The following is a 26,576-nucleotide window of genomic DNA, read 5'->3' on the forward strand; positions in this document are numbered from 1 at the left end:
CTAAACCAAAAACAAGGCAAATAAGCCAAAAACCTGCATAACATATCATGTTTAGTCAATTATTTTTAGAAGAAACATTCTATCAGCACTAAGTTTGTACCCATAATCTTTTACATCTATGCAAATTAGGCACTGTTTACAATTCTAGATTGTACTCGGCTTTGAGTATGTTATTCTAGGACTTGTCTAAAATACAATGTGAAAAAATTATTCTATTGCTGTCAGTAGTAGCTTAAAAATAGTTATTAATTCGAGAAAAAACTAAGAAAGTGAAGTGTTGTGGCGGCCATATTGGATTTATGCAAATGAGGAATATTTCTATGACGACAAAATATTTTCAACAACATTGCCTAGACCAAAAAGGAGGCAAATAAGCCAAAAACCTGTATCAAAATCATGTTTAGCCACATATTTTAAGTAGAAACCGTCTATCAGCGACAATTTTATAACCATGAGCCCCCTTTACATTTATGCAAATAAGGCACTGTTGCACCCCTTAGATTTTATTATACTTTTAGTATGTTATTTCTTGGACCTTTCCAAAATGCATGGTGAAGAAATAATTTCTGTTGCAATTAGTCCTAGGTTGACCCCTTTTTTGGCGTAGATTGACTGGACTATGATCTAGTTGACATTATATCTAACTTGAAGTGTTAGTTGCAGCATTATTGTGGAAACAGTGACACATATCTCCAGGACCCTGGTAGAACTCAAAAGAATATCAACATGCTGGTGGTACCAGAGTGACCAATATCGTTGCAAGGACATCGAAAACTTCTTGATTTATTTATCACTTTCTGGTTAGGAGGCCTAATGATATATGAGTTTTTACAGACGATATCAGTACCCTCGAATCGTGTTCGTCTTTTTTATTCGGTTACACATTAGGTGATGAACATGCCCCTGGAAACTACGGAATGCACGATCAGGTAGCTGCTTTGAAATGGGTCAATGAAAACATCGCAGGTAAAGTTTTACTCTTTTATCGTTCTTGTATGTGCAATTTAGCGACACGTCTGTCAGAGACTTAGGGGCTTCAACCAGGACGTCAACCATAACTTTAATGTCTAAAATTTCTACGACAGAGCCGGTAATGCAAATTTATGTAACAAAATACTATTACAGGTAAGCCGCTGTTTGAATTTGATGAAAATTGTTGTACATTAGTAAAGACGATTGAGATAATCCTTAGATTGTAGAGGACCAAGAAAACACGAAGAACACTGAGTGGCAATATAGTAATCGGAGACGTCGAGCTCTCCAAGTCATAACATGGCTACGTTTCTTTCACTATGTGTTTCTGTGTGAACAGCGTTTGGTGGAGACCCAGACCGAGTGACAATATTTGGTGAGAGTGCTGGCGCCGGCAGCGTTGACTTTTTGATTCTATCGCCGCTGAGTGATGGACTGTTCCACGGGGCTATTATGCAGGTAGGTAAAATTTGACCCCGTGTGAACTTTCCAACGCAAATGAGTGAAGGTGTGTCAGCGAACTAGTCAGAGATTTATTCAAGCTTCTGACCAAGTAGAGAACAAGAGTAACGCTTATATCGAACTGAGCGCTTTCGTTTCCATGTTCAAGTCGTTCTTTATCCCCTAAAACTTGTGTTTCTGTGTCGTTTATATGAATGGTTACGATTGCATAGGATGGACCTAATAACAGTTTATCAACATAATACGATGGATCCCGGAGCAGATCACATCTTCCTAAAGCACATGATCGCTCGTTCAAATTCAGCTCATTCAGTTTTGCGTCGCACTATATTATTTTTGCATACCATTGAAACATTTGTCCGTGTTTTCAAAACATCACGACTCCTTTCGTATTAAAGAGAATATTAGGGTCTGTCAAATTAAGTGACAAAATCCTAGCAAAAGATTAGAAGTGGACTTATCGGGCCGCTATTTCGCTTTTATTGCATATGTATATGTGAAGTTGATATGAGCCACGTCTGCATAGAAGCGATAATGCTGGTAATATGTTAATAATTAATTTGAACTACTTTCCCTTAGCTTACTTACAAACTTAAATCTCATATGACAATATTGGGGCCGACTCGCAGCGATTTCGAAGCTGTTATCAATTGGGTGGCTGAATCTTACCAATATAATGAAAACAATACAAATAGACTCCCTAAGTGGCTGTGAATAGTGACAATCGACCAATCAGATATAACCTTGCAACACGCTGCGAGTCAGCCGGAATATTGCATCCAGTACGAGCTACAATGATATACATGCACTTTTTTCTCGTCATTCCCTGATAATCAGAGTGGAACGGCATCCATGGGCGGTATTCCCCGGCCGGCAAACTCGCCATTGACAGCTAAGCTGGCACACGGCATCGGCAAAGTCGTCGGTTGTGAGAGGGACAACACCGAAGAATTGGTCAAGTGTTTACGCACCGTATCGGCTGAGACGCTGGAAGAAAAGCTTGACCCAGAAATGGTAATGGCGTCCATATAATCGCAACAAACAAATCATATACCTTCCGATCGGGAAAGATTTAAATCTTTATTTCTGTTTAATACTGTAAGATAATTATTTTTGTTTAAAAGTAAAACTATTAAATAAAATTGTAAGTATAGTACAAGTAAAAGCCAGCTCTGTATCATAGTCTGTAAGATTGTAGGAAACAGCGCCACCACATGGAGGTTTAGAGTTTCTTTTCAATGTTTGTTCAGACTTACCTTTTGATTTAAATGAATTAACAATCGTAGAGATTATCTTCTCACAGCATTATGTTTTCCATGTTTAATCGACAGAGTAACTTGATGAATGCTACTGGACTCGGTATGGAGGACGTCATGTTCGCCATGACACCCATCGTCGATGGGCACTATATAACGGCTCTGACAGACGATCTCTTGAGTCAGGGAGCATTTACCAAGACAGACGTCAACATCATGATCGGCACCACCGCCGACGAAGGTACGCTATTCTTACCCATGCTCTTTCCCCATGCAATGAACGACTCAGAGGTGTTTATGAACAAGACTTTCTACGAACAAGTATGGTCCGCTTTCTTGTTTGAGTCGTTTAAGAACATTCCGGCCGTGCAGGACGCCATCAAACTCCTGTACGTCAACTGGGAGGAAGCGGACTCCGAGGACGCCGACTACATTGACGCCCTCTCTCAAATGCAGGGCGACTACACGTTTGTGTGCCCGTCGCTTAAATCGGCCCGCGCTTACTCCAAATTTGGCGCCAACGTGTACATGTATCACATGACCCACGTGCCGTCTACCTCTGTTTGGCCGCGCAAATGGTTGAAAGCTGCCCACGGGGAAGATATATCATTTGTATTCGGAGCACACTTCAGTCACGGTAAAGGCCCAGAGAATGTCACAATGAACCCAGAGGAAGTGGCTATGGTCACTAAAGGTCATGGAACAGTGGACAAACTTCGCTAAATCAGGGTAAGTTTCTTCATTGCAATATTGAAAAGCCTCCCCAAGCAATGTCTTGTCCAACGTTCATGGAAATGTTAAATCATGCATAGTTTTCTTGATTTAGCGATGGATTATTCCCTAGGGCTAAACGGGAGCAATTATTTAAATTATTGCTTTGTCAAAGTCCATATACATCCTGGCTGAATAGGCGTAATCGATACATCTGCCAACAATATAAGTTGCGCCTCGAAAGTAAAATACAAACTTTTGCTCAATCTTTCTTCAAAGAATCTTTCAACAATTCTCTTTCAAAATCAAGAATAAAATTTGGGGCCAACGTGCAAATTTTGGTACTAGAGAAACAAGTAACCCAAGATTTACGGATAAGCAAAATTCAAAATGGCAGCCAACCCGGGCCCTGTATTAACTCAAGTTTTAGAGTCTAAAACACCTATCTATAGGCGGCATTCCCAGGCGCATGCTCGTCATAAAATCTGATTGATACAAAAATTAACATGTGAACAATGTATAATAAATTGTACAAATACTTATATGCCTTTCCCGGTGAATTTTATACGATGCTTCCATCTTCATCCTTTGCTACCACACATGTAGGAATCCAAACTTATCTGACACTGGCGGGGAATCATCCGGGGAAGATTGGCCACTTTTCAAAGTACCCGGATTAGCATACAAAGACCTCTCTCCAAAGATGGAAACCAAACGAGCATTCAAAGCCAGGGAGTGTGTATTCTGGAACGACTTCCTCCCCAAGCTTGTGAAACATACAGGTTTGTATAGACAAATATCTGTCTCACATTAGAGTGTCCTAACCTCTGACCGTTCATTTCCAATATATTTGGTATTTTAAAGTGGTCACAGTTCGAAATGAATTTTTCAATTTATACTGTAATAATTGTTACAAATTTGTCAACTTTTTGACAGTTGACTGTGAGATAGTATGAACAATAAAATGTGTGCACTACAATTCTTTGTCTTGTAAAATGCGCGTGAGTTGAGTTGGCCGTGGACTGCAAGCTGAAACGTTGAGCGTCCGAATCAGATCTTGCCTTGGAAACAAATCTTCGCAAGTCAGACTTGAAGCTAAGACCCATCCGTAGTACGCAGACACGAAGCAATCTCTGGCAAACTCAGTCCTTAGTCCAGTTAACATGTACTACCAACTCTAGCCATAACGGCTTGATACACTACTGAAGCAAGTAACAATGACAGAAAAACACAGTGTCTGCCCAGGTTTAATTGCCAGTGTCTTGCTGTAAAGGAAACTACAGTGTTATCTTGAAAATTCATATAATCGCGATAATAGTCAGTGCCTCGCTGAAAAACAACATTATATTACCATGCCCTATCCGTTGCATTTTAATTGGTCGACCTGAACCATGTGACCGACCACAAATATTGTAAACATCGTAACTTTTCAGCTAAAACGTAAATTGTAATTTGTACAAAGATCATGATCAAACACAAAACAATAAAAACACACTTGCGGGCTAAGTTTAGACAGATTTTTTTGAAAAATCTCCGGATTTGCAACAAATTTTACAGCGCGCACACTACTCACTGACAAGCTCTGGGGCCCTGTTTTCGTTCGCGTGGGAAATTTTCGTAAATTTTGACAGTTGTCTTGGCTTCGTTGATAATATAAGGAAATAACAGATTCCGCCCTGACCATTAACGTTTATTTATGGGCTCGAGAGAACCCAAAATTAACGGGCTTGGCAAGCCCTTTAATTTTTAAAGCCCTTTAATTTTTGGCTTTCCTCTCGCCCTTGCCCATAAATAAACGTCCATGGTCAGCGCGTCGCCCGTTATTTCTATAACATATGTTGCTGTAACTGAATGTTGATTAGAGTTCATTGACCCGACACCAACGAGTGAACACAAGGTGTAATACATTTCCAATACAAACATAGTAGTAGTATCTGGTATAAGAATATCGAGTTGAATCCATGCACCCTCAAAACAATTTACTCAAAACAGAAAAGGTATTCAGTAATTTCACAAAATATACCCAACCCTGACAACATGCATGGGTCGATGAGAATCCAGAAAGAAATGGACTGAACATCTGATCTTCCGAATAGTCAACAAGCTCTTTTGAGTATAATTTACCGTTCGCAGGTTTTGAACAGCAATGTAAAATGTGCTCTTGCGTTTCGAAGTGTCCGCATCGTCATTGAAGCGAGCCCAAACAATCGCTTGCACGATGCAGATTAATACCCTCATACTGAGCGTAATGAAGTCATAGAGGGACAGTAATATAATCAAATCTGTGTCATACATTGATTGACTTTGCCATGTCTAATAGTTCCCATTGTACAGCCTTATTACAATGCAGTTGTTCCCAATTATTCTCAGATTCAAACTAGGGACACTTCATCAACATATCGATGTACCGCTATAAAGAAAGACTGTCACATTGTTGTAGGAAAGTCCTCGTCGAAGCAAAATGGTGCTTTTTATCAATACGGCTTTACAGAGTCTCTCTCTCTCTCTCTCTCTCTCTCTCTCTCTCTCTCTCTCCAGATGCAGATACAGTGTGTGCAGCCCCAGATGACGAAGCTGCGAAGTATAACGAAGAAAGCAACAAACCTTAAGGATCCGATTTCTGAAAGAAGACACTTAATCAATTTCTGACATTTGGATTGTTTTAGAATATGTAATTGACGGTTGGGATTTTCGATTAAAAAACATAAGCCAGTAAATCCAGTAAATATTTAGGTTACTCCATAAGCTTCAAAATGAGACCCACAAGTGATAGAACAAACAGGTATTGTAAAAAATTCTGAATATCGGTTCCCGAGGTGCAATCTATCGTAATTTGCAAACACGTCGTATTCCCGCTGCAGGCGTAATGCATTTCGTACGGTATGGATTCTTATGTTATCAAATGAGTTGGAGCGCCATTAACTAACAGAGTATAAAGACGAAACTCCCTCCATCAGTGACGGAGGGACTGTGATTGGACGTAACGTATGCACAGGCTGTATCGTCGATACGAACTTCTAACATTTCGACGTGATTTGGAGAGTGGAACAAGATACAGCATTTTAGAATTACCACCCCCAAAAAACAAAAAAACAAAAACAAATTGAAAATTGAATAGAAAAGGACTTAGTCTACTGCAAAGTTGACGTATATTCAGTATGTGGTGAACGGAGCGCAGATCTAACGGTAGACGGAAGGTGAGAGAGACAGAGAGACAGAGAAAGAGATTTGAGTTAGGTGTATGGCCAACATCTTTTAAAGTTTAAGTGTACTCACAAAATTCACTTGTCAGTGATAAATTTAAGCAAAGAAAATGTTACAGTAAGATAGTAATCAATATTAAGTACGTCAGGCTCGAAATTAACTTTTTTTCCCCGGTAGTCCCACTGGACTACCATTTTATGAAGTTGGTAGCCCAGCAACAAGGTCTGGTAGCCCATGCATGAATAAGAGGGTTTTTTTGTAAAGGATATTTTTATTGATATCTAGACAATGAATGATTTATTTTGCATGATTCTATCCAGTAAGTGAATTTTCTAGTCATTTGACATCAATATCTGCAGATCATAGCCTTAGGAGAACGGTATAGCATGTGCAGTGGACAACGGTGACGCCTCAAAGTTTGACGACCTATTCACACATACGCAGAGCTTATATGCAAATTTTGATGTTCGCAATGACAACGACTTTTCACTCAGCATGTGTAAACATAACATGGCTAAAAATAGATTGGCTATGAATTTCAGGATGACAACTTGGTACAGTCATGTTCCTAATACTTTCGTGGCAATTTTGACTATATTTCCCCACCATATCATGGGATGATCTCGTACACTTCGGAAAGCGAAATTTGTGGATGGCCCGACAGCTTTTTCTTTGCAGTTTGAATAATTTTGTGTTTAATTGTGATTGATAAATTGTGATTAAATAACTATGAAAATGAATTTTCATTGGCCATCATTTCCCGAGCCTGTCATCCAAGTACATCAGTTCAGATAATGATATTTTATTGAAAGTTTGTCGCAACAAATTCGACTGCACTGTCGCCTTTTAATTTGCATAACAAAGTCATAGTCTGGCCTTTCTGTGTCCAGCTGGGTTGACTGTATGAGCGTCGGTCATCTCACAGCGATCAACATCATGTCGCCCACTAAGTAATTTCATGTCCCAGGCTTTGGTAGTCCGTGTGGGCTACCATTTCATTCGTTTTGGTAGCCCCAGGGAAAAGTTGGTAGTCTGTGGACGCGGGACTACCGCTAATTTCGAGCCCTGTAAGTACCGTTATATCCGAAGTTTGAAGCAGAAATATTCTTTATTATTGGGACGCTTTTGGAATGCATAAATTGGTAAATTGATTGGTTAGAAAAACTCCACCATATTTCTCCATTTCGCCTGCCATTGGACCATGCTATCGAGACAGACTTGTTCCCTATGAGATAACAAGGGATATCAGTGTTGATACCCCGCGGCCCCGCAGCTCTTAGGCTTGTACTACGCAATAGGCCAAACCCGGAATTCGAATCGACCACGATACAAACAAAGCCATGTGCGCAAACGCGCACAGACGTACGTGTATTTCCATACGCGTTCAGTACACATGTGGGTTTGTTTGTACCGGCATCACGTGATTATTTGGGCGTACTGAGTATGTAGAACGGCGTACGCATCGCGTCCTTTTTATTCCGGAGTAGAACCATTGCCGAAATAGATACATATACTAAATTTGAGACGCCGTACAATTAGGGACTGGTCAGTTTCTTCGCCGGGGGGGGGGGGGGCGGTGGATTATTTTTTGCCGACGTCAAAAAGTGGCTGACCTACCTATTCCAAATTTTGAAAACAGGGTGACCCCCCGCAGGCGACAACTGTAATATGTAATAATAATACTGTAATATATATATATATATATATATATATATATATATATATATATATATATATATATATATATATATATATATATATATATATATATATATATATATATATATATATATATATAATATATATATATATATATATATATATATATATATATATATTATATTTTACATACATTTATATTTTAACAGTCATTCTGTGTTTTAATGAAATTGTTGGCATGGCATGTCAGTTGTAAGATAGGAATTTCAAAGTGTCAATCTTAAAGTTTCAATGCAGTACACTTTGAATGAGCTGTGAATCTATTTCACACTTTCTATGCTTAACCAGATGTCCTGAACTGTTGTACAGTAATGGATATCAATCATTAATATCAAACAGGAAAAAGCAGTTAAATCAAAACTTTGATGGGTGTTAAGACTTGCCAGCCATCCAATTAAATCTCCTTAGAAACCATAGAGAGGCATTTTAGCCAAATCTGATGTGTGCAGAGTCTGAGATGACCTTTTCTTGTAACTTTGATAATTGTGCATGTTACTTTCTCATACTGAATTCTCATAGAGAGAACAGAAAAGTATCAGGAATTTTCATGCTTTTCATATGAAATGCAGATTTCATAATAGTACACTTTCACTTAGCATATATCTCTGATTTATTAAATATGGCGCCCGAAGGGCGCGGAGAAAATATGAAACATCCTGATATCTCTGATATATATGTCTTGTATATTAAAGTAATGCACAGGAAGGGTGTGCTGAAAAATTTCTGATATATTAGAGTAATGCGCTCGAAGAGCACGCTGAAAAATATTGAACATACATATATCTCTGATATATGTATGCCTGATATGTTAAAGTTGGGCGTGCTGAAAAATATGTCTGATTATTAAAGTTACGCGCCCGAAGGACACGGTGCATTTTAGGCAATGATGAGCCTGTGTCGAAATTCAAAAACACACTGACCCCCCCTATTGGTCATTTCAAAAATGGTGACCCCCCTATCACCAAAGTCAAAAACAGGGTGACCCCCATGAATCTACCGGCCCCCAGGCCGGAGAAACGGACCAGTCCCTTATGGTCAGTGGGACGGAAAGTCCATGGTTCGAAATGTCTTACCGAAAACTTACAACGTCGAAGAGGCCATTGCATTGACAAAAATGTCATATCGAGAAAAAAGTTGCGAGACATGCAATTAGAAGCCCTGTCATCCTGTGCCAACAGCAAGGATACGCAAGTAACTCCCCACCGGCTACGGAAAATCACTATGCTACTAGTCGCGGTGACCCAGACTCTCTGGTGGGGGCGCTGTCACTTCTGCCAGGGCGGAAGTGGAAGCGACAGCGCCCCCCCAGTTCTGCAGCAGAGAGTCTGGGTCAACGATACTACTATGATACCAGTTACTTCCAAAGGTATTCGATGTCATGCATGGTGTTGACAAATTTACGAAAACTCATCATATCGGCATTATTGTGAGTCGACTTACGGCATTAATGGAAGATCAAGTTCGGGCGGCAAGTAGAGGCGTTTATTGGAGAAGCATAGCAAGGTAAAGTTATAAAGAGGAAAATACGCGAAGGATACTACTCTTCGTATTTGGGTCACCGGAAGCTCTACTGAGCTATAACTCGGCTGGCTCGGTGAGCCTCGCTTTCTAGAAAGGCCGTTGAGGGCGCATCACCATATGGTTGAGGACAGAGCTGCGAAGCGGACGAGGGGCTGTGAGAGAGTCTAGTCTATTGCTACCGTATCATCTTTTAGATATGTGAACAAAAATGCCCCATTGAAGCATCACTTTCCTCCACTGAAACACAGTCAAAGTTGAAGTGACCCATAGCGTGGATGGATATATTCTCGTTATGTTTTCACCTCAACTTCACCGCATGACCCCGTCCTCAATGTCAATGGCATGCAGTTGAGTTTCAAGCCAATGCTCTTAAACGTTCAACTTTTTAACGTGTAGGGACGACGTTTCGCAATCATCTTTAGATACCAGAGGGGACAGAGTCCACGCTTGAATGAAAGCTTTCCCCGTTATTGCATACTAAAACAACGATTGCTAACACTGGTGAGTTCTTGGTACCTTAAATACGATTTTGCCACCTCAGTGAGTCATAAAAACCTCAGATGGTCTACTATATTTTCACTATGGCGGATCTCTACAGGTAAACTCATAAGATTACAGAAGCAAAAATAAAGGTTTAGGTTATACAAGAATTGAATGTCCAAAAGGCTCAAAAATATGAAAATATAAATAAGTTTAGCTAGTTTCACGAACAAACAGAACTTTTGCCCTGAAAGTGATTGCATTTGTGTTACAATTATTTACGAGATCATTTTCTCAAAGTCGATTCGTTTCCGACAATGCGTATTCATATCAACAGTTTGAACCCTCAGCACAAGGCAAACGCTGTTTAGGGTAGTGAGAATGAAGAATATCATTGGAGAACGTACCGCCGAGCAAAGAAACGCTTTTACTGAAACCTGGTTACATTGGTAAACCTGGTTACATTGGTAAACCTGGTTACATTGGTAAACCTGGTTACATTGGTAAACCTGGTTACATTGGCTGCAAACTGAAGCTGCCACTGTGCTTTCACTGTGTGTATCCATTGGGACTTATTACATCTATATTGTATGCCAATAATGCAATGTCGGTGACTCGATGCAAGTAAGCGCTCAGCGGGGACGTAAATCAAATTTCTTAGACTTGATGATAAGAGCAAAAAAGTCTGGAAATCCTCTATTTTTTTCTACCTTAACCGGTAACGATTTTTTTATTCACTGAGATTCCGTGCATGGTAGTTGGTTGTTATTTTGTCAAATTATATATGCTGAGGCAGTAAACTTTTTAACAACAAATAAGAGTTAAGTCCCTCTCGCAAAGGGTCTTCGATATGCTGTAGCCAAGCAGCGTGATCAAACTATACACTTAATGGAATAGAGGAGTTTAGTTTTCCTCAGTGATATACCTACCTTACAGTAACGCAGTATATTTTTTTCAGAAACAACACGTAACACGATGTATCGATAATTGCACTAAGTTGATAAAGGTGAGTGATGTATTTGTCATAAAAAGGGTAATATAGGAATTGCCGTAGAACAAAGGACATGCCCGATGTTATTTTGTAGATAATATCATATTCTCGTCAAAACTTATTGCATTTGCTTATGTTGGATGTTGTCCTCGTTCGGTATCATCACACCAATTAAAGATTCTAACATTGAAATGTCACGGCTGAAGAAATCTTCAAAGATATCATTTCTCTCGATTAGATTGCTATTTCCTTCTTCTCGATCGGCTACTTCTCCTTCGTTTAGCTCCATAGCATCACACTGGTTTCTCTCTGGTGTAGCTAACTTGTCAGCACAGGCGATCGTGCCTCCCTTCTCCTCGTCGCCAGATCGTTCAGGCCGTGATTCTGTGGAGCTAGCTGCTGGTGTAGGTAACTTCTCAGCACAGGCGATCGTGCCTCCCTTCTCCTCGTCACCAAGTCGTTCAGGCCGTGATTCTGTGGAGCTAGCTTCCGGCTTTAGTCCGCTGTCTCCACTTTGCTTCTCTGCTGTGTCTGCTTCCGCGTGATGATCATGCGGAGTCTTTGGTTCTCCTTGAGCCTTTGATGTCTGACCATTGTTATCTTCAGACTCTGGCTCGTTGAATTGCTTCATAACACCCTCTGTCAGCAAGTAGGCACCGTGAAACCATACCTAGTGAAACAATACAAGCACACAGTACAATGACGAGGAGGAGATTCATGGTGGAAACAATAAAACAATTTAACAACAACGTCAGCATCATAACCAGTCAGAACAAAACAGGAACGACAAGTACTTGAACACCAAAGGCAACAGGAGCAATAACCAGAACAACACCAACAATAGCTCGAATAGACCAGCGATCGGTATTAACTACTGAAATAAAAAAAATTGTAAGATATTTCTGTCTTCTGTCTTTTTGGTTTCCTTTTAAACTGCAGCCGTACATAGATATGTTGCTAGATGTTTGGATTGAGTCTGAACGAGGTTTGAGGCGCGGAGGCTGACTTGTTATAATCTCGTTAAATTTACGTACCTTCGAGGTCGTTAAAGAAACGTGGCCAAGGTCAATGTCCCCGTGACGCCACCCAGAAAGGTGAATAATGTTCAAAGCTTGGGTAATATCCTCGGCAACTAACAACTTCTCTCGTTTTGCGAACGTATCCCACTTGCGAAACTTGTCCCCAGTTACGACCACATCTTGTTCGTGAACATCAGTTTTCGACCATAGTATCCTCGAATCTCTCAAAAACTTTCTCTGCTCTCGTTGGAATAGAGTTCCTAAAAGGAGTGTTTCAAAATAAGTAGTAGTCACGTGACCTTTAAATTAGAACTGATGTTGGAAAACTGCAAATGGTTGTCATAACAACGACCATGATTGTATTTACCCATCAAAACGTCTTTGGCTCGATTCACTTCCGAATTGGTCTTAATTACCGCGACAGTGCAAATAGACAGGTGAAACCTTGCCCCATCAAAACTATTGAAAGTTTCACATGCGTACTATATTTTACAATATTCCAAGTATGAAAGGCTTTTCGAAAGAGTCGGAAATCAATTAATTTCTCCAAACTGATAAAGTTTATATAGTTAGCATTAATTGTAACTAATATGGTTTTCATTTTTCGAACATTTCCCTGGCATCTAAATTGTTTCCCACTTTACGTTTCATTGAACGAAACTAGGCATAAAACATACTGTGTGTTTCCATCAACATGCCCTCAGGAGAAAGGTAGGCTGGGGACATTTTCTATTTGTTGATATTTATTTGAAGATGGCCATTACAACAGCAAACGTTATGCATGGATTTTGTAATACGAAAAACAGTTAAGAAGGTTTTTCGTTTGTTAAGTCGGCTTACTGGACAGTACATGATTCTTTTTACTTCAAGGAACTGCAATATTCCCATCAGTTTGATTCATTGCTACGAAATAAAAGGCGTTTTCAATGAGACTGGGTTGAGAGGAAATCAAATGTTATTCAAGTGCTTAATCTTGTAACAAGGAGAGATTCTGAAATCCAACAAAGCATTTTTAAGTCTCCTCCTTTACTCTAGAGCCGTTACCTTATATCAATTTCTGTCACTAAATACGCTTCATATTGATGATGATGATGATGATGATGATGATGATGATGATGATGATGATAAAATGTATGATATGATTAACCAATGCCCCTAAGCAAATCAAAATTATTTTCTCTTAGTAGTTATTCTCCTGTCTTGTTTGTGCTTTCAGAAACCGGTCCGAAAGGCAATGCGAGTTCCCGACCATTTGTCTAGTCAAAATATTTTCATAACGTTTAATCTATTTAGATGAACCAATCAGATTATATCTTGTCAAAATGCATGGCTAGTGATGGACTCAGGGAATATGTTAAAATAGATCTTGCACGCTGGTTATTGCTTACCGACAGTGTCCCCCTCGCTTTCATCAAGTGTCTTCAGCGCTTGCATTTTTCGCCTCCATTTCTGGATATTGTAGACCCAGGGATTGGTCGCTGACGTCAGGGGAATGACAATGACCGCAAACCAGGCGTACGCCTCCGCAGGTATTTCCACTCCAGACGCAGCGACGACATTGATGAAAATCACTGGCAACCACGATAGCATGTTTAACACCACGATAGACACAACGTTCAAAAAGAGTTTGTAATCGCCACGTCGCCTCTTGCTGAGCCTCCCGGCCATTTGAAGAGTCCCTCCAGATTTTATAAGGATCAGACAGTAGCTGATTGTTATAAGGATTACACATATAAAGACAAGAAAACAATTGAGCATGGTATACTGCCAACCGGGAGGTCTATCGTGACGGAGAATTAGCGGAAGGCAGAGACTATTCTGGCCGTAAAACTCATCTCGCACATTATCTACCGTAAAAGCTGGCAACAACGCCAAAACCAAATTTATAAATGTTCCAGAAACAACGATCGTTATCGTCTGCTTCCTGGTGAAACGGATCAACTTCATCGGTGAGATGACAGTGATGCAGCGAGCGACCGCCATAGCAACCATTACAATGACCGACGTCTGTTTTGAAACCACGGTCAAAATGCCGAGAAACATACACAGCGAGCTTCGCCGCCAGATTCGGTCGTGTCTGATGTAATCGTTGACGCGGTAAATATCGACAATGGCGATAATAATCAAGTACGCCCCCATGAGGAAGTCTGTGATGGACAAGAAGAAGATGTACAGCGCATCTGACTTCAATGTTTTCAGTTTTCTATCAGTAAGTACGTTTACGATGACCAAGAGATTGCAGGCAAACGCCACCAAACCAATTATCCATGCGATGATGCGAGTGTGCCAGCTTATCAGCAAATCTACACAAGATGAGGACTTCCCCTGTAAAGGCGCACATTCTCCAACACGTATTTGTGAAGCTCTGGCGATACAGCACAACGCAAAGTGGTCACTCCGTCTGTGAAAGAAAACATGTTACCACATTGGTGTTTGCATATTCTGTGGGATTAAAATTCCCTATGCCACTGGCACCTTTTGCACACAAATTTATCAACAGTAAAAATGCCAGTGGAATACTTTATGTCTTCTGAAGTTATACGTCAAACTGAGTGTTTAACTTTATATTCCCGAGTTACACAAAGGAGGTAACTTCAAGCATGGCATGCTTGATTTGAAAAAAAATACGATAGACCTACAACAATAGTATACCTTTAAAATGTCTCTACTTTGACTGTGTACAGTAGGAGAGTAAAACATAATCATCATTACTCGCACAATTTACCGTCAATGTGATTAAAAGAGAAATAAACTAAGTAAGAAAGCGTGTTTACGGAAAGGATTTTCTTATCAAGCGAGAACGGGGTTGTCAAATTTGTAGAATTCTCTTGGTTCTGCGATACCCGCTGACTTTTGAACACATTTGGGTATGTTTATGGATATTTATGAGCATACGTCTTCTACTGATGACAGTGAAGTACAACAACCGATGTTTTATTGTAAAAACACGAATCCTATCCTTGTCGTGCTTGTACGGCATACTCACAGATTTTGAAGTTGATTTAACATCTTAAAGATGTCGTTGGTGAAAAACGTCAGTCTGTTGTTTCTCAAATCCCTATTAAAGAAAAAGAAATATCAGCTTACAATTACTTAGTCGAGACATTAATTTTGTTGCATATGTAATGGATTTTACTGATTTATTCGGGGTTTATTTTTTTGCATGGGATGTTCCTCTCTGCAAGTTAATCATATGATTAAATGATGATGATGATGATGATGATGATGATGATGATGATGATGATGATGATGATGATGATGATTGTTGTTGTTGTTGTTATTGTTGTTTTTGTTGTCGTTGTCGTCGTCGTCATTGTTGTTGTGTTGTTTTGTTGTTGTTTCGAGGACTATATGAAGTATACTCACAACATCTGTAAACGAAACAGCCCATCGAAGGTTTTGTCGGTGAGTTCTTCCAGCATGTTGTTCGCTAAATTCCTAATAAGAAAAATATCATGATATCTTAGCACATAAATAAAACATTAGACTACATTCATTGCACTAATAAAGAAAAGATATAGAGCATAAACGTAGCATATCTGGAAGATAAAGCAATAAAACAGTCTTTATCGGTTATTGAGTTGCATGTTTCATCAGAATATTAATTGTTTGGTCTGTTAGGCAAGATACATATAAATCATACCATCTTGGGACATAAAGAAGACCGTACGTGCACACTATAGTGATGCAATGGTCTAAAGAAAGGTGTATAAAATGTGCCACGTGTTTGTATGTTATATGTTACGGAATATTGCGCGTATATAGTAACTGCTGCTGATATATTTGTGATGCTATACATTTATGCTGACCAAAAACAAGCATTTTGGGGTACTTAATAAGTGAAAAACTTACAGTATCAACAGGTTAGCCTGATATTGAAATACGCCATCATTTAGTTTTACTATTCTCGTCCAAGATAAATCGCTTTCAGAAAGAAAGAAAGATGTCCTCAAGATCAGTTGACATACAGTAGCATCATTTTAAATGTTTGTATGGCTGTGTCTATTCAGAGTGACCAGAGAAGAAGAAAACTAAATAATCTATTGTATATTTGCGATGTTGCATACAGATTAATACTGCCAACCTACGGTTGACCTAGTAAAGGACTGTCAGTGTAGGAAACTCAAGTGACGTTTAAAAAACAACTGAGTGTTTGCGCACCAAGTATAGTTGTATTTGATTCAGGACAGAAACTGACAAGACCATAATGTAGTGTAAATACGATGGATATAATTGTGCTATAGACAGGTAGATTGGTAAACTAGGTAATGATTATATCATAGCTATGTCAGTACCAATGAATTTTGGACGTACTACCCAAAGATTATTGCTGATAGTGTATCTCATTATACAGCATTGTGGCCCCGATTGTTTTTAGTCTACAGATTCAAAAGCATTGCCAAAACTATATAATAATAGAAATTGACCCCCTCCCGGCCAAAAGTGGAAATAAGCAAACTCTGTACTCCATAATGAACTCGACTTCGCCATGTACACTGTTACATTCAAAGTTCGCTTTTTTCGTCATACCCTTCCATATCACGGTTGCGTAGCACTAATAAGGTAAATACTGTCTTTATGAAAGACACAAAAAAATTAATACCCACATGGCGCCTAGGTAAAAGAGGCGATGCAAAGGTACCAATTCTAAAGCTTGATTTATTCCACTGACGTTGCTAGAGGATTATTGAAAGTTATGATAGCATGAATAAATGCTTATAAAGAGGGTAATTCACATAGAGATGTTGAAGTGAAAATGTGCTCATCACCACTACAAATAAATACCTGAATATGCAATGAAATAATAGAATCAAATAAGCAAAATTTTCATTTTTGCTGATCATACCTTTCGAGAGATTGTTCTTGTCAATAAAATTGGCTTGGATACATAACGATTTCAACATGCTGTAGTTAAGGCTCAATGGCATTAGAACCTGGTTTTACAAAGTAACTTACAGACTACGAGTGTTTTGATGGAGTATCGGGAGGTACTGGGTTGAGGTATTTCCACAGATGACGTCGTAGTCTTTACACTTACATCCTAATGGACAAGAAAAATCTGCAAACAGCAAACACGGTAATACAGATTACAGCTTCCATTGTTTAGTGGCCAAAGTGTATTAAGGTATATGCGATATTTGTGCTTGTTACCTGTATGTTTGTTGGTATTTATCGATTGCTGCCTATCTGACGAGCACAGCTTATAACATAATCAATGACCATTCTCACTGTGGCAGGAACAAGTCAATTAGAAAGTCGTAATATTGGAAACAAATCTATATGTAAATACCCGTTACCTCTCGAATATACCCAATAATAAATATTAATAAGTGTCCGAATTGGGTTATAGCAAATAACTCGAGGTTACATTGATAGTTTCGTTGGCAATATGCATTTCGAAATATCTATCTATCTATCTATCTATCTATCTATCTATCTATCTATCTATCTATCTATCTATCTATCTATCTATCTATCTACCTACCTACCTACCTACCTACTATCTATCTATCTATCTATCTATCTATCTATCTATCTATCTATCTATCTATCTATCTACCAAATTTATATAGCGCCTATATCTAAATTAAAACTATACTAAGTGGAGCCTAGAGTGATAAGATGAATGCAAACGCTATATTAAAGATGAAAGCTTTGAGGCTCCGTTTTGTAAAGCCTTGATATTGGATGATACATTTATGGCGGAGGGTAGAGACTTTCAATTTGAAAGAACATGAGCCGCTGAGGAGAATGAGCAGAGACCGTAGGAAGTAAGATTCCATCTAAATGTGCGTGGAAGTCATTTATCCGATGAAGGAAGAGTATGCCACACAGAAATGGTGTAATTAACATCCTGAGATATTGTTTCAGTCGCGTTGGAATATCATTGCATAGAAATATGTAACTTAAATCTTACCACAATACATTTCATCATCACCATCTGGACACTGAGCATGGCCATCACAAACATACTGGGAGTGAACGCAAACCTTTCCGTCGTTGCATTTGTATTTCCCTTTGGGCAGCTGAAGAGTTCTAAACATAAAAGAAAAGACGGATAACCAACATTAATGCCTAACTAGAAATAAGCGACATAGCGGACTTTGTTCACTCTTTAATATACCAGGGAAAACAAATGCCACTTCTCACGTGACCATGCTAAGAACTTACCGCAGCTGAATTCGTCATTGCCGCGAGGACAGTCTTCGACTCCGTTGCATAATCTATGCAGTGGAACACAATAATCACCAGGACACTTGAATGTAAATGGAGGGCAGGTAAAATTCTCTAAAAGCAATGAACAAATTTAGGTATCAGTAACTTACTGTACTATCTCCCTTACTTTGGTGAAACTCAGAACGTTGTCGTGCAAGGTCTGAAAGTATAACGGTCACTGTAAGGCAATTAATATGCTATTAAGTGAGAAGCTAATATGTGTAATTTGGAAGCTGCAATATCGATGGGTTGATCTGATATTATTTAGTCATCTCGTATCCCCATTCAAAAGTGATGTGACGCACGTTTTTAGGACATCATGTTAGGCCAAAAGGTGATGAATCGTCGCTTAAATTTGCCACTGTAAACACTAAGAAACGAATCGGAGAAAGACCCAGCCCTCCCAAACGACGCAATTGTCGAATACTTCTCAATGCTGTATTGATCCTTCATGATGAAATTTTAAAGTTGTATTAATCTTGCAAGCTAACAAGTTTTATGACATATTTTCTTTTCGTTCTTTATCAAATTAGTACAATGTCAGTTGCAAAGAAGATACAATTCTACGTTCCTTAAACTTTTCTTTGTAAAGACACTCAGCCGTTGATTATCGTATCTTATAATTTACAATGGCATTAATGTTAGACGTTTTGATGGACATACCACAGTCTTTCAAATGAGAAGCATCTTGGCAGCCGATGATGTGACCTTGACCGTCATAGTCGTTGATACACTCAGCCGTGCGAGCGATACAAACGTCCGTATCGCACCGTATTTGATCATTTATGCATTGCCGTCCCTCATTGAAATATCAGAGAGAGAGAGAGAGAGAGAGAGAGAGAGAGAGAGAGAGAGAGAGAGAGAGAGAGAGAGAGAGACAGAGAGAGAGAGAGACAGAGAGAGAGAGACAGAGAGACAGAGAGACAGACAGAGAGACAGACAGACAGACAGACAGACAGACAGACAGACAGAGGTTCAAAGCGTCTTATAGTCGTGATTGTTGGTACTCACAGAATGCAAATACGTAAATTGCAGAATGAATGAATGGAAATTCTGAAAATTTGAATGGATACCACAACTTAGCTCATCAGGTGCTGTTTCTCTTTCACAATAGACACACTCTGTGAACCCATTGCAGCGTAGTTTCTCTGGTAAGCAGGTCCCATCCAAACAGGCAATGCTATTGCAATTACCTGTAATTATATGAAATGTGTTATTGTAATCGTGCAACTATTGGTGAGACCTGTCAATAAATGGACATGTAGGGACAGAACGGTATTATCAAAATAATGACATTATAGAAAAACTGCTATATTTCTTACCCTCCTCAGTACACCTGTATTCGTCACTTCCGTCGATACAATCTGTCTCCATGTTGCAGCGCTGGGATGCAGGTATACTTTTTCCATTCTCGCACTTAAAGATTGCAGAATAGTTTGAATATTGGTGATGACCTGCCGAGTAAATGACTAAAAGTATTAGTACTATGATGTAAGAATTGAAAAGGATTTTTAAAATAGATCTCATTCGGGAGAAAAAATCAACAAATATTCTGTTGTCAATTATGGAGCAATGAAACTGTATGGGATGCAACTTACTGCAGTCTTTTTCGTCTGACAAATCCAAGCAATCCCGCTGAAAATTACAATACCTAGAGAACACGAGACATTCTCCACTTCCACAGGTAAATCCATCACATGAACTGTAATCTTTTTCGAAAAAAAAATAAACAAGTAATTTAGTAATAATATTATATTGATAACACAGAAATATGCCCTGCCTGCGTGGTTTTTAATATTTGTTGCAACATTTTTCATACGTTTTCAGAAGATAGATCGCAAAGCATAGATTCTGTTTATGTTTGGATGCAAATAATTGTTTTTTAATATTTACAGTAAAGCTAAAATCAAGTTTTAATTATATTAGTCAACAGGTGCTTCACCACAATCCGATTCGTCGCTGTTATCGTAGCAATCACTTTTCCGGTTACAGACATCGCTATGGTGGATGCATTCCCCACTTCCGCATTGATACAACTCTTCGGGACAGTTTGATGTTTCTGTTAACAGATGAAAACCCAGTGTTACGTTCACCCATTTAAATGAATTCCCTGTAAGATAGGTCAATACTTGACGAGGTATGTTCTGAAGCAACCGTATCAAGTAATTTGAATTGTTTGGATTGTTGCGATGCTAATCGGATGTTTTTGTTCAATGTACACATTTAGTTGGATTTGCATTCTGAAAAAAAAAAAATAACGTGCATTTAATATCAATGTTATGTGTGACTTAACAAAGCAAAAGGTGAAAATCATTTGTAGTACCTAACCTTTTCCCGGTGGTTGTTGTTGTATGAAACGTTGATTTCTTATACGTTACGTCTGTTGATATATAAAAAACAAAGTTGATCTTATGAAAAGCACACCAGAATTGTTATATACGGCATGGGACAATTAATCGAAATAATGTTGTTCATATCGTTTAAAGAAAGTATTCAGTTTCATTCAAAATACAGTATTTCTTGTTCATCCAGTTCAGTACCAGATTACTCACCGTTACTTGGTTTCTTGCAGATATAGGTGTTTGTCAACTTTGAATCACAAAGTACATCGTGCCAATGATTGGTAGAGTGGAGATTTGTCAAGAACATGGCCACACAGTTCTCGTATACGCCACCATTAGGCTGAAAACTAGGTGTATAATATGCAACTTCATGAACACTTAATCAGGTTCGTATAGTGCAAGACCGTGAGTCTTAGTAACTTTTGTTGATTTTGGTATCAGAAGCTTAACATTATATGAGACCACTCACTTACATCCGAGAAACACTCTATACTGTTTACCATATTGTCTTTGGAAGGAAATCCTAGCAGCAATTTTGGATGAATATTGGGAGTGAGTGACTTGCTACACCTTACAAATCACGACTGCTCCTTGACATCGATGAAGAAAACTATCTTTCGTAATCGTTTCAGTGCATTGTATTTCAAGTCGTTTTATTGGTAACAGTAACGAATGGTTACAGTGCTTATCGGAAATACAGGCCAGTTCACAATTAGTAACAATTAGGGGCAGGATTTAACCTATTTACAAACAACATCCCAATCTCTGGTTTATCTTTGTCCTGACAACGTCATCCTCTGAGTGGTAGTTGTATTTAACTTGCTGCAAATACTTATCAAATGATAGTCTCCTAGTATTCATTGTCATTTCATAAATGAATCGTTTTGATGCAAGATTTTTCGTCAAAAAATACTTCTGAATTCTCGCTTTCACAACAAACATAATCTTCCCATTCATTTAGCATATTGAAAACATTCTACATGAATGATTTTTCTTGATACGAACCTGTTTGCACTCCAATCAGTATATTGCAGTGGGGATTCATCAATCCATTTAAATGTCCCTTCGTAGCGGATGTCATTTAGCCCTAGGAGAGAAATCAAGAGTGAGGGGGATTTAGGAAAGAAAATGACAAAGCCTTGTCAATATTGTTGAAATATTGTGGCTACAGAAAATGATTCCGAAAGATTTTGAACTGTTAAAGATAATTATATCTCTGTAAATTCAACTATTGTGTACTTTTCGTCAACTCTCCTCTTCAGGGCGCATGTTTTGTCTGCCAACATGTTTTGCGAGTTCAGTATCATAGTGAAAGAAAACCCTGTGGTAAGCTTCTGTGCCGAGAGATCAAATTGTCTTGAGTTCCGTACTCTCATGCAAAGAGAATTTCTCAGATTGTTATTGCAAGGCATATCCAACGATACTGTATAATGTAATGCTCTAGAATGCGTTTTACAATGAAATACATACCTATATAGATCCATTGTCGAGGATGGCGGAAGGATATCGCAACCATCATCATTGCCTCTGACTTAGACGTGACACTTGTCAAAGATGCGGCATTCTCCATGCACAGAAGACTTGCATTTCTCCACGAAACGTAGCCTACCTCCATGAACAGTTTGTAACAGTATCCTTCAAATTCCACCCAACCAACACACCTACACTGAGAGTCTAAGATTTTAAGAGACAGGAAAATACTGTCATCAAATTTATTTTTAGCAATAATCTATATACAAAGGTTCTTATGTAACAAAATGAGCAGATGTTATCTGCATCCGTTTATCACATCTGCGATTTGAAACTGGGACTCTCCTATTTCCTCTGTTATAACCTTTACTCAAAGGAAACTCCAAGTTATCAGAATACACTTGAAGGGTTCTACTAGCTTTCCTATTATGAGCATTTGTTAAAATATTATTTTTCGTGCGGAAGGGTTTTTGGTCCAGATAAGATTTTACTCACTTCGAATTCGAACGCAGTTAATTAATAACCCTTGCATAGACAATATATAAGGTAACAGGCCATGCTATCATATAGAATCTATTTTATGAGCAGATACGCGAAAAAATTTCTTTAAAATTCTCATACATTAATAAAGTAAGCTATATTACAATCTGCTTTTAACTATCCGGAGTTGTTTATAAAAGAGTGACACTTATCAAATGAACCAGTTACCTTTATTATTTATTATTTCGCTGTGAAGCGGAATGGTTTCAAATTCATATTCAGCAAGAAATCCTCGAGCATTATATTTAACCACGGATGTTCTGAATATTACCAACATTTCATTAAAATCAGACTTGATATTCCTTTGTGGTCGATTGTCATTGCAGAAACGACCAATTAAACTTCCGTTGTTGGCTGAACCGCTAAATATTTTCAGATAGTCGGCATTGCAACCGGGATCGGCGTCAAAAATATCAAAATCCTTGAACTCCATGGTAATGTACGAATCTGCCGGTGCTTGCAGTACCCATGAGCATTGTAGCCCTCTTTCATATGGCAATGGGTAGTTCATAGAGGATATAATACCAGTTTGCATGTCACAATGTTGCATATGCGGACAAATCCTCGAGATGTTTTGGCAATTTATTATATCTGAAAAAGAATCATAGCATAAAAGAAGCACTGAACGTCTGTGTAAGATTAGCATGGCAGCTGGCCTAATTTCTAAAGACATTATTCTTTATAGTATACTTAAGACATAAACAGAAATTTAACTGGTATGGTTGTTTCAAGCGTATTGTCCAGCGGCACATGGCCAACCGTACTTCCAAGATTTCACTTTTACCTGCGCGTAAGTCTCATCGGTCAGCTGTTTCTACTGATTTAGCATCTGTAGGAAGATGGTAAGATGTTGTCTGAAAATGAAGTCTGCCCCTGAGTATTGTACAAAGTGCAAAGCAGTTTATTAAGACGAGGCAAGATATTGTATAATTGTAAAAGCCAGATCTTTTTTGTACCCAGACCTTCGTGTATCTGGCTTGACCACTCGGCTCCCTCAAGCCCGCAATATTTAAAACAATGAAGACAAATTAAGATTGCAACGCTACTGTGAGAGGGTTCTTGGATTACACATGTGAAATTTGATCATATTCCTGAAACACTGGGCATAGCATGTGAACATAGAGTGATGTACATTTTAAGATCTAATGCTGGTCCACCACTTATGTATAGGTAAAAAGGCGTGTTTTTAGTATAGTGTTGCGATGTGATGACAGATAGTTCAATGCGAATACTAATATATTAGTATTCTATGGAGAAGTGGCATGAACATTTGTCATGATATGATCACCATTTACTTTTAAAAAGAGCCAATTTGAAGTTAAAAATCATACATAAAATATGTTGTGAAAGATACAACAGTATGAGGCACGGATACTGCATTTAAAGAACAGGATACTGGTGACCGTTAATTTACCCATATTGCATGTCTACGTTTATGGTGTGTCAAAATATTTTGATTTTTGTGTTGCCAACATTATTTCATGTCAATTTAATCCAAAAGTTAAAGTATTTGTCTGGAGACAGTGCCACTGGGATATGCAAGTCATACATTACAAAAAAACTAACATATTAAACAAAGTAATTTCTATTTCACTTAATTGAATTCGTGTTTTACCCTAATGTGTTGACTAATGTTAAGCCAATTGGAAAATGAATGCACTATATGTACACATTTGATTAGTTAACAAAATTGCCAGTAAAACAAATACCAAGTCTTCCTAAGTTGTTTGTACAAAACCATAGTGGATAGTTACATGTCAGTCCCCATTGGTAAGGACAGGAATAGAGATGTATTGGTCTCAGCACAGGTTTTTTGTTACTTTTGATTATTTCATTTTTCGTTCTACTACAGTTGCCAATTAGGATTTATATGAAGGTTATTAACATGGGTTTCTTGGTTCTACCTTAGCAGTAGTTTTGTGAAGGTTTCTTTCACGACTTCACTGTGCTATGTTTTGTCATCTTTACAATCTTACGCGAAGCTTTATCACACCATGTGACATATATTATCTGATGTTTTTGATTGCCTAATGGCCAAAGTAAGCAGTATAAGTTACTAATCTGTGGACGCTGTCACCAGATTATCAGCGGATTAACGTTGGTAAAGTCAACAATAAACGCACCAGTGAGGGTATCCTCTGTTCTACCCTTGCTGGTGCAATAGTTGTAGACTTTGTCAAATTTAATTCCGTGATAATGTGGTAAAAGCGTCCACAGATTAGTAGTGTAAACGGGCTTCCTGTCTTGGTGCATCGGGCAATCGCAAGCGATAAAACGGAATAAAACGGCATAAGATTACCACAGGACAAGTACATGACACTGTGCAGTGGAGGAGAACAAGGGATCTTTAAATATAAGTTCTGGAAGACCAAGACACTTTATGTCGGCTGTATAAATATGTATTGGCAGTATCATACCCCGGCATATTTAAATAGAATAAATAATAGCAAACCAAACATGGTGAGACAAGTCATTCCTACCACCACTTTCATTCCTTGGGGCCGGGTGGACATGTTGTCTATCCCCTATATATTAAACCTGCAACAGAGAGTTTTTGGCTTCATAAGTGTTTGATTTTTCCATCTATATTTTGAGCAATTTTCAACATCCTGCTGTAAAGTTTAAATACCACACTATGCACCCAACGAAAAGATGTCGCCAAGCTCACATTTATTTCTAGGTTTAACTATTTTTGCAACTATTACCATTTAGAAGAGTCTCACCTGGTGTCAATCGAATGTAATAGTCGCATCCCGATGACTTGTAAACGATACCTTGATCGTCGTAGTCCCATATTGGTCTGATTCCGAAGTTACAGATAGCTCCTCTATGGAAAATATGAGTACACGTAAAGGCTTGCTCTGCTCGACATAATGCCATGCACTCTTCAAGGGTAGCTGGATTGTACATTCTTATGTCATACAGAATAACTTTCTCTGGAAACGCAAAAGCTAAATTTGGTATCCTGTAGAAGCCGCCATCAGAAACACCTAGGAAAAACCAAACATCATGTCAGTTAAGAATGACGAGTACCTAAGCACAGCACAGTGTCTGATTATACTATTTTTCAGAATTTACTAGTGCTAACTTCTTCATACCTTCGTATTCAAGGACCTGCCAGAGAGCGTTTATGCATTAACGAAAATATATTAAAAGGAATGAAAATGTATGAGACGAATGGCCTAATAACTATCCTGAATAATGAGGCAAGTTGCTAAAGTATGTTTCGCTTTAAAAAATGTACGAACACAAATGTAGCTGGTTAGGTGTAATAGATGGGAGCACAGTTAAATGAAGATGTCACATCGTATCATTTCTACATCACAAATACTTCCATAAGATAAAACAATGCTCTTAAAATGGCGATAGTGCCTTCAAGTGTCAGGCATTGAAAGTAAAAAGAGAAAGGTCTGAGCATGCGCGTTGTACCTCCTTCTAAATGGCAGCAGCTCGAGTGGCAGCTTGAACTCCGAGCTCACCAAAATTGACAAATTTACAGTAAAGTCAAGTCGGAGTTGGATCAATGCAAGGACCTTCGTGCAAAGGAACCTCCAACACAATCAAAGAATCCTCTAAAACCAAGTCTCGAAAGGGTACAGAGAGTGGATCGGATGCGACTAGCAGTTATTAACTACAGATTCAACACCAGTTTGCAACAAAGGTTCGCCTGAAA

The 26,576-nt window shown here is 38.6% G+C and overlaps 2 protein-coding genes across 4 annotated transcripts in view; one reads left to right on the forward strand and one right to left on the reverse strand.

Annotated features, from left to right (window-relative positions):
- LOC139129976 (cholinesterase-like) overlaps positions 1-6,118 on the forward strand; it is a 33,461-nt gene extending 27,343 nt beyond the window's left edge. Inside the window, exons 3-8 of one of the 3 annotated variants that reach the window (XR_011551730.1) lie at positions 889-966; positions 1,313-1,431; positions 2,272-2,448; positions 2,766-3,419; positions 4,008-4,183; positions 5,940-6,118. Coding sequence is in view for 2 of the 3 variants with exons in the window: in XM_070695684.1 (XP_070551785.1) it covers positions 889-966; positions 1,313-1,431; positions 2,272-2,448; positions 2,766-3,413 (1,022 nt within the window). In the remaining variant the exon portion in view is untranslated. Of the gene's footprint in view, positions 1-888; positions 967-1,312; positions 1,432-2,271; positions 2,449-2,765; positions 3,420-4,007; positions 4,184-5,939 lie in introns of those variants that run through there. The other 2 variants (XM_070695684.1, XM_070695685.1) reach the window with 2 other exon arrangements.
- A 5,197-nt stretch (positions 6,119-11,315) lies between these two features.
- Positions 11,316-13,925, reverse strand: LOC139129292 (uncharacterized). Its single transcript, XM_070694931.1, has 3 exons — positions 13,724-13,925; positions 12,351-12,595; positions 11,316-11,986 (listed from the first exon to the last, which is right to left on the reverse strand). The coding sequence occupies exons 1-3, from the start codon at positions 13,923-13,925 to the stop codon at positions 11,435-11,437; spliced, it is 999 nt and encodes a 332-aa protein (XP_070551032.1). The 3' UTR covers positions 11,316-11,434.
- Between the last annotated feature and the right edge of the window lie 12,651 nt (positions 13,926-26,576).

This window comes from Ptychodera flava, chromosome 3 (genome assembly GCF_041260155.1).
Source record: "Ptychodera flava strain L36383 chromosome 3, AS_Pfla_20210202, whole genome shotgun sequence".
Taxonomy (NCBI): domain Eukaryota; kingdom Metazoa; phylum Hemichordata; class Enteropneusta; family Ptychoderidae; genus Ptychodera; species Ptychodera flava.

Coding starts and splice junctions, on each gene's coding strand:
- LOC139129292 (XM_070694931.1), bottom strand. CDS start 13,925: ATGCTATCGTGGTTGCCAGTGATTTTCATCAATGTCGTCGCTGCGTCT. Junction 12,596..13,723: donor AAGCGAGGGGGACACTGTCG/GTAAGCAATAAC, acceptor CACTCCTTTTAG/GAACTCTATTCCAACGAGAG. Junction 11,987..12,350: donor TTTCTTTAACGACCTCGAAG/GTACGTAAATTT, acceptor TTGTTTCACTAG/GTATGGTTTCACGGTGCCTA.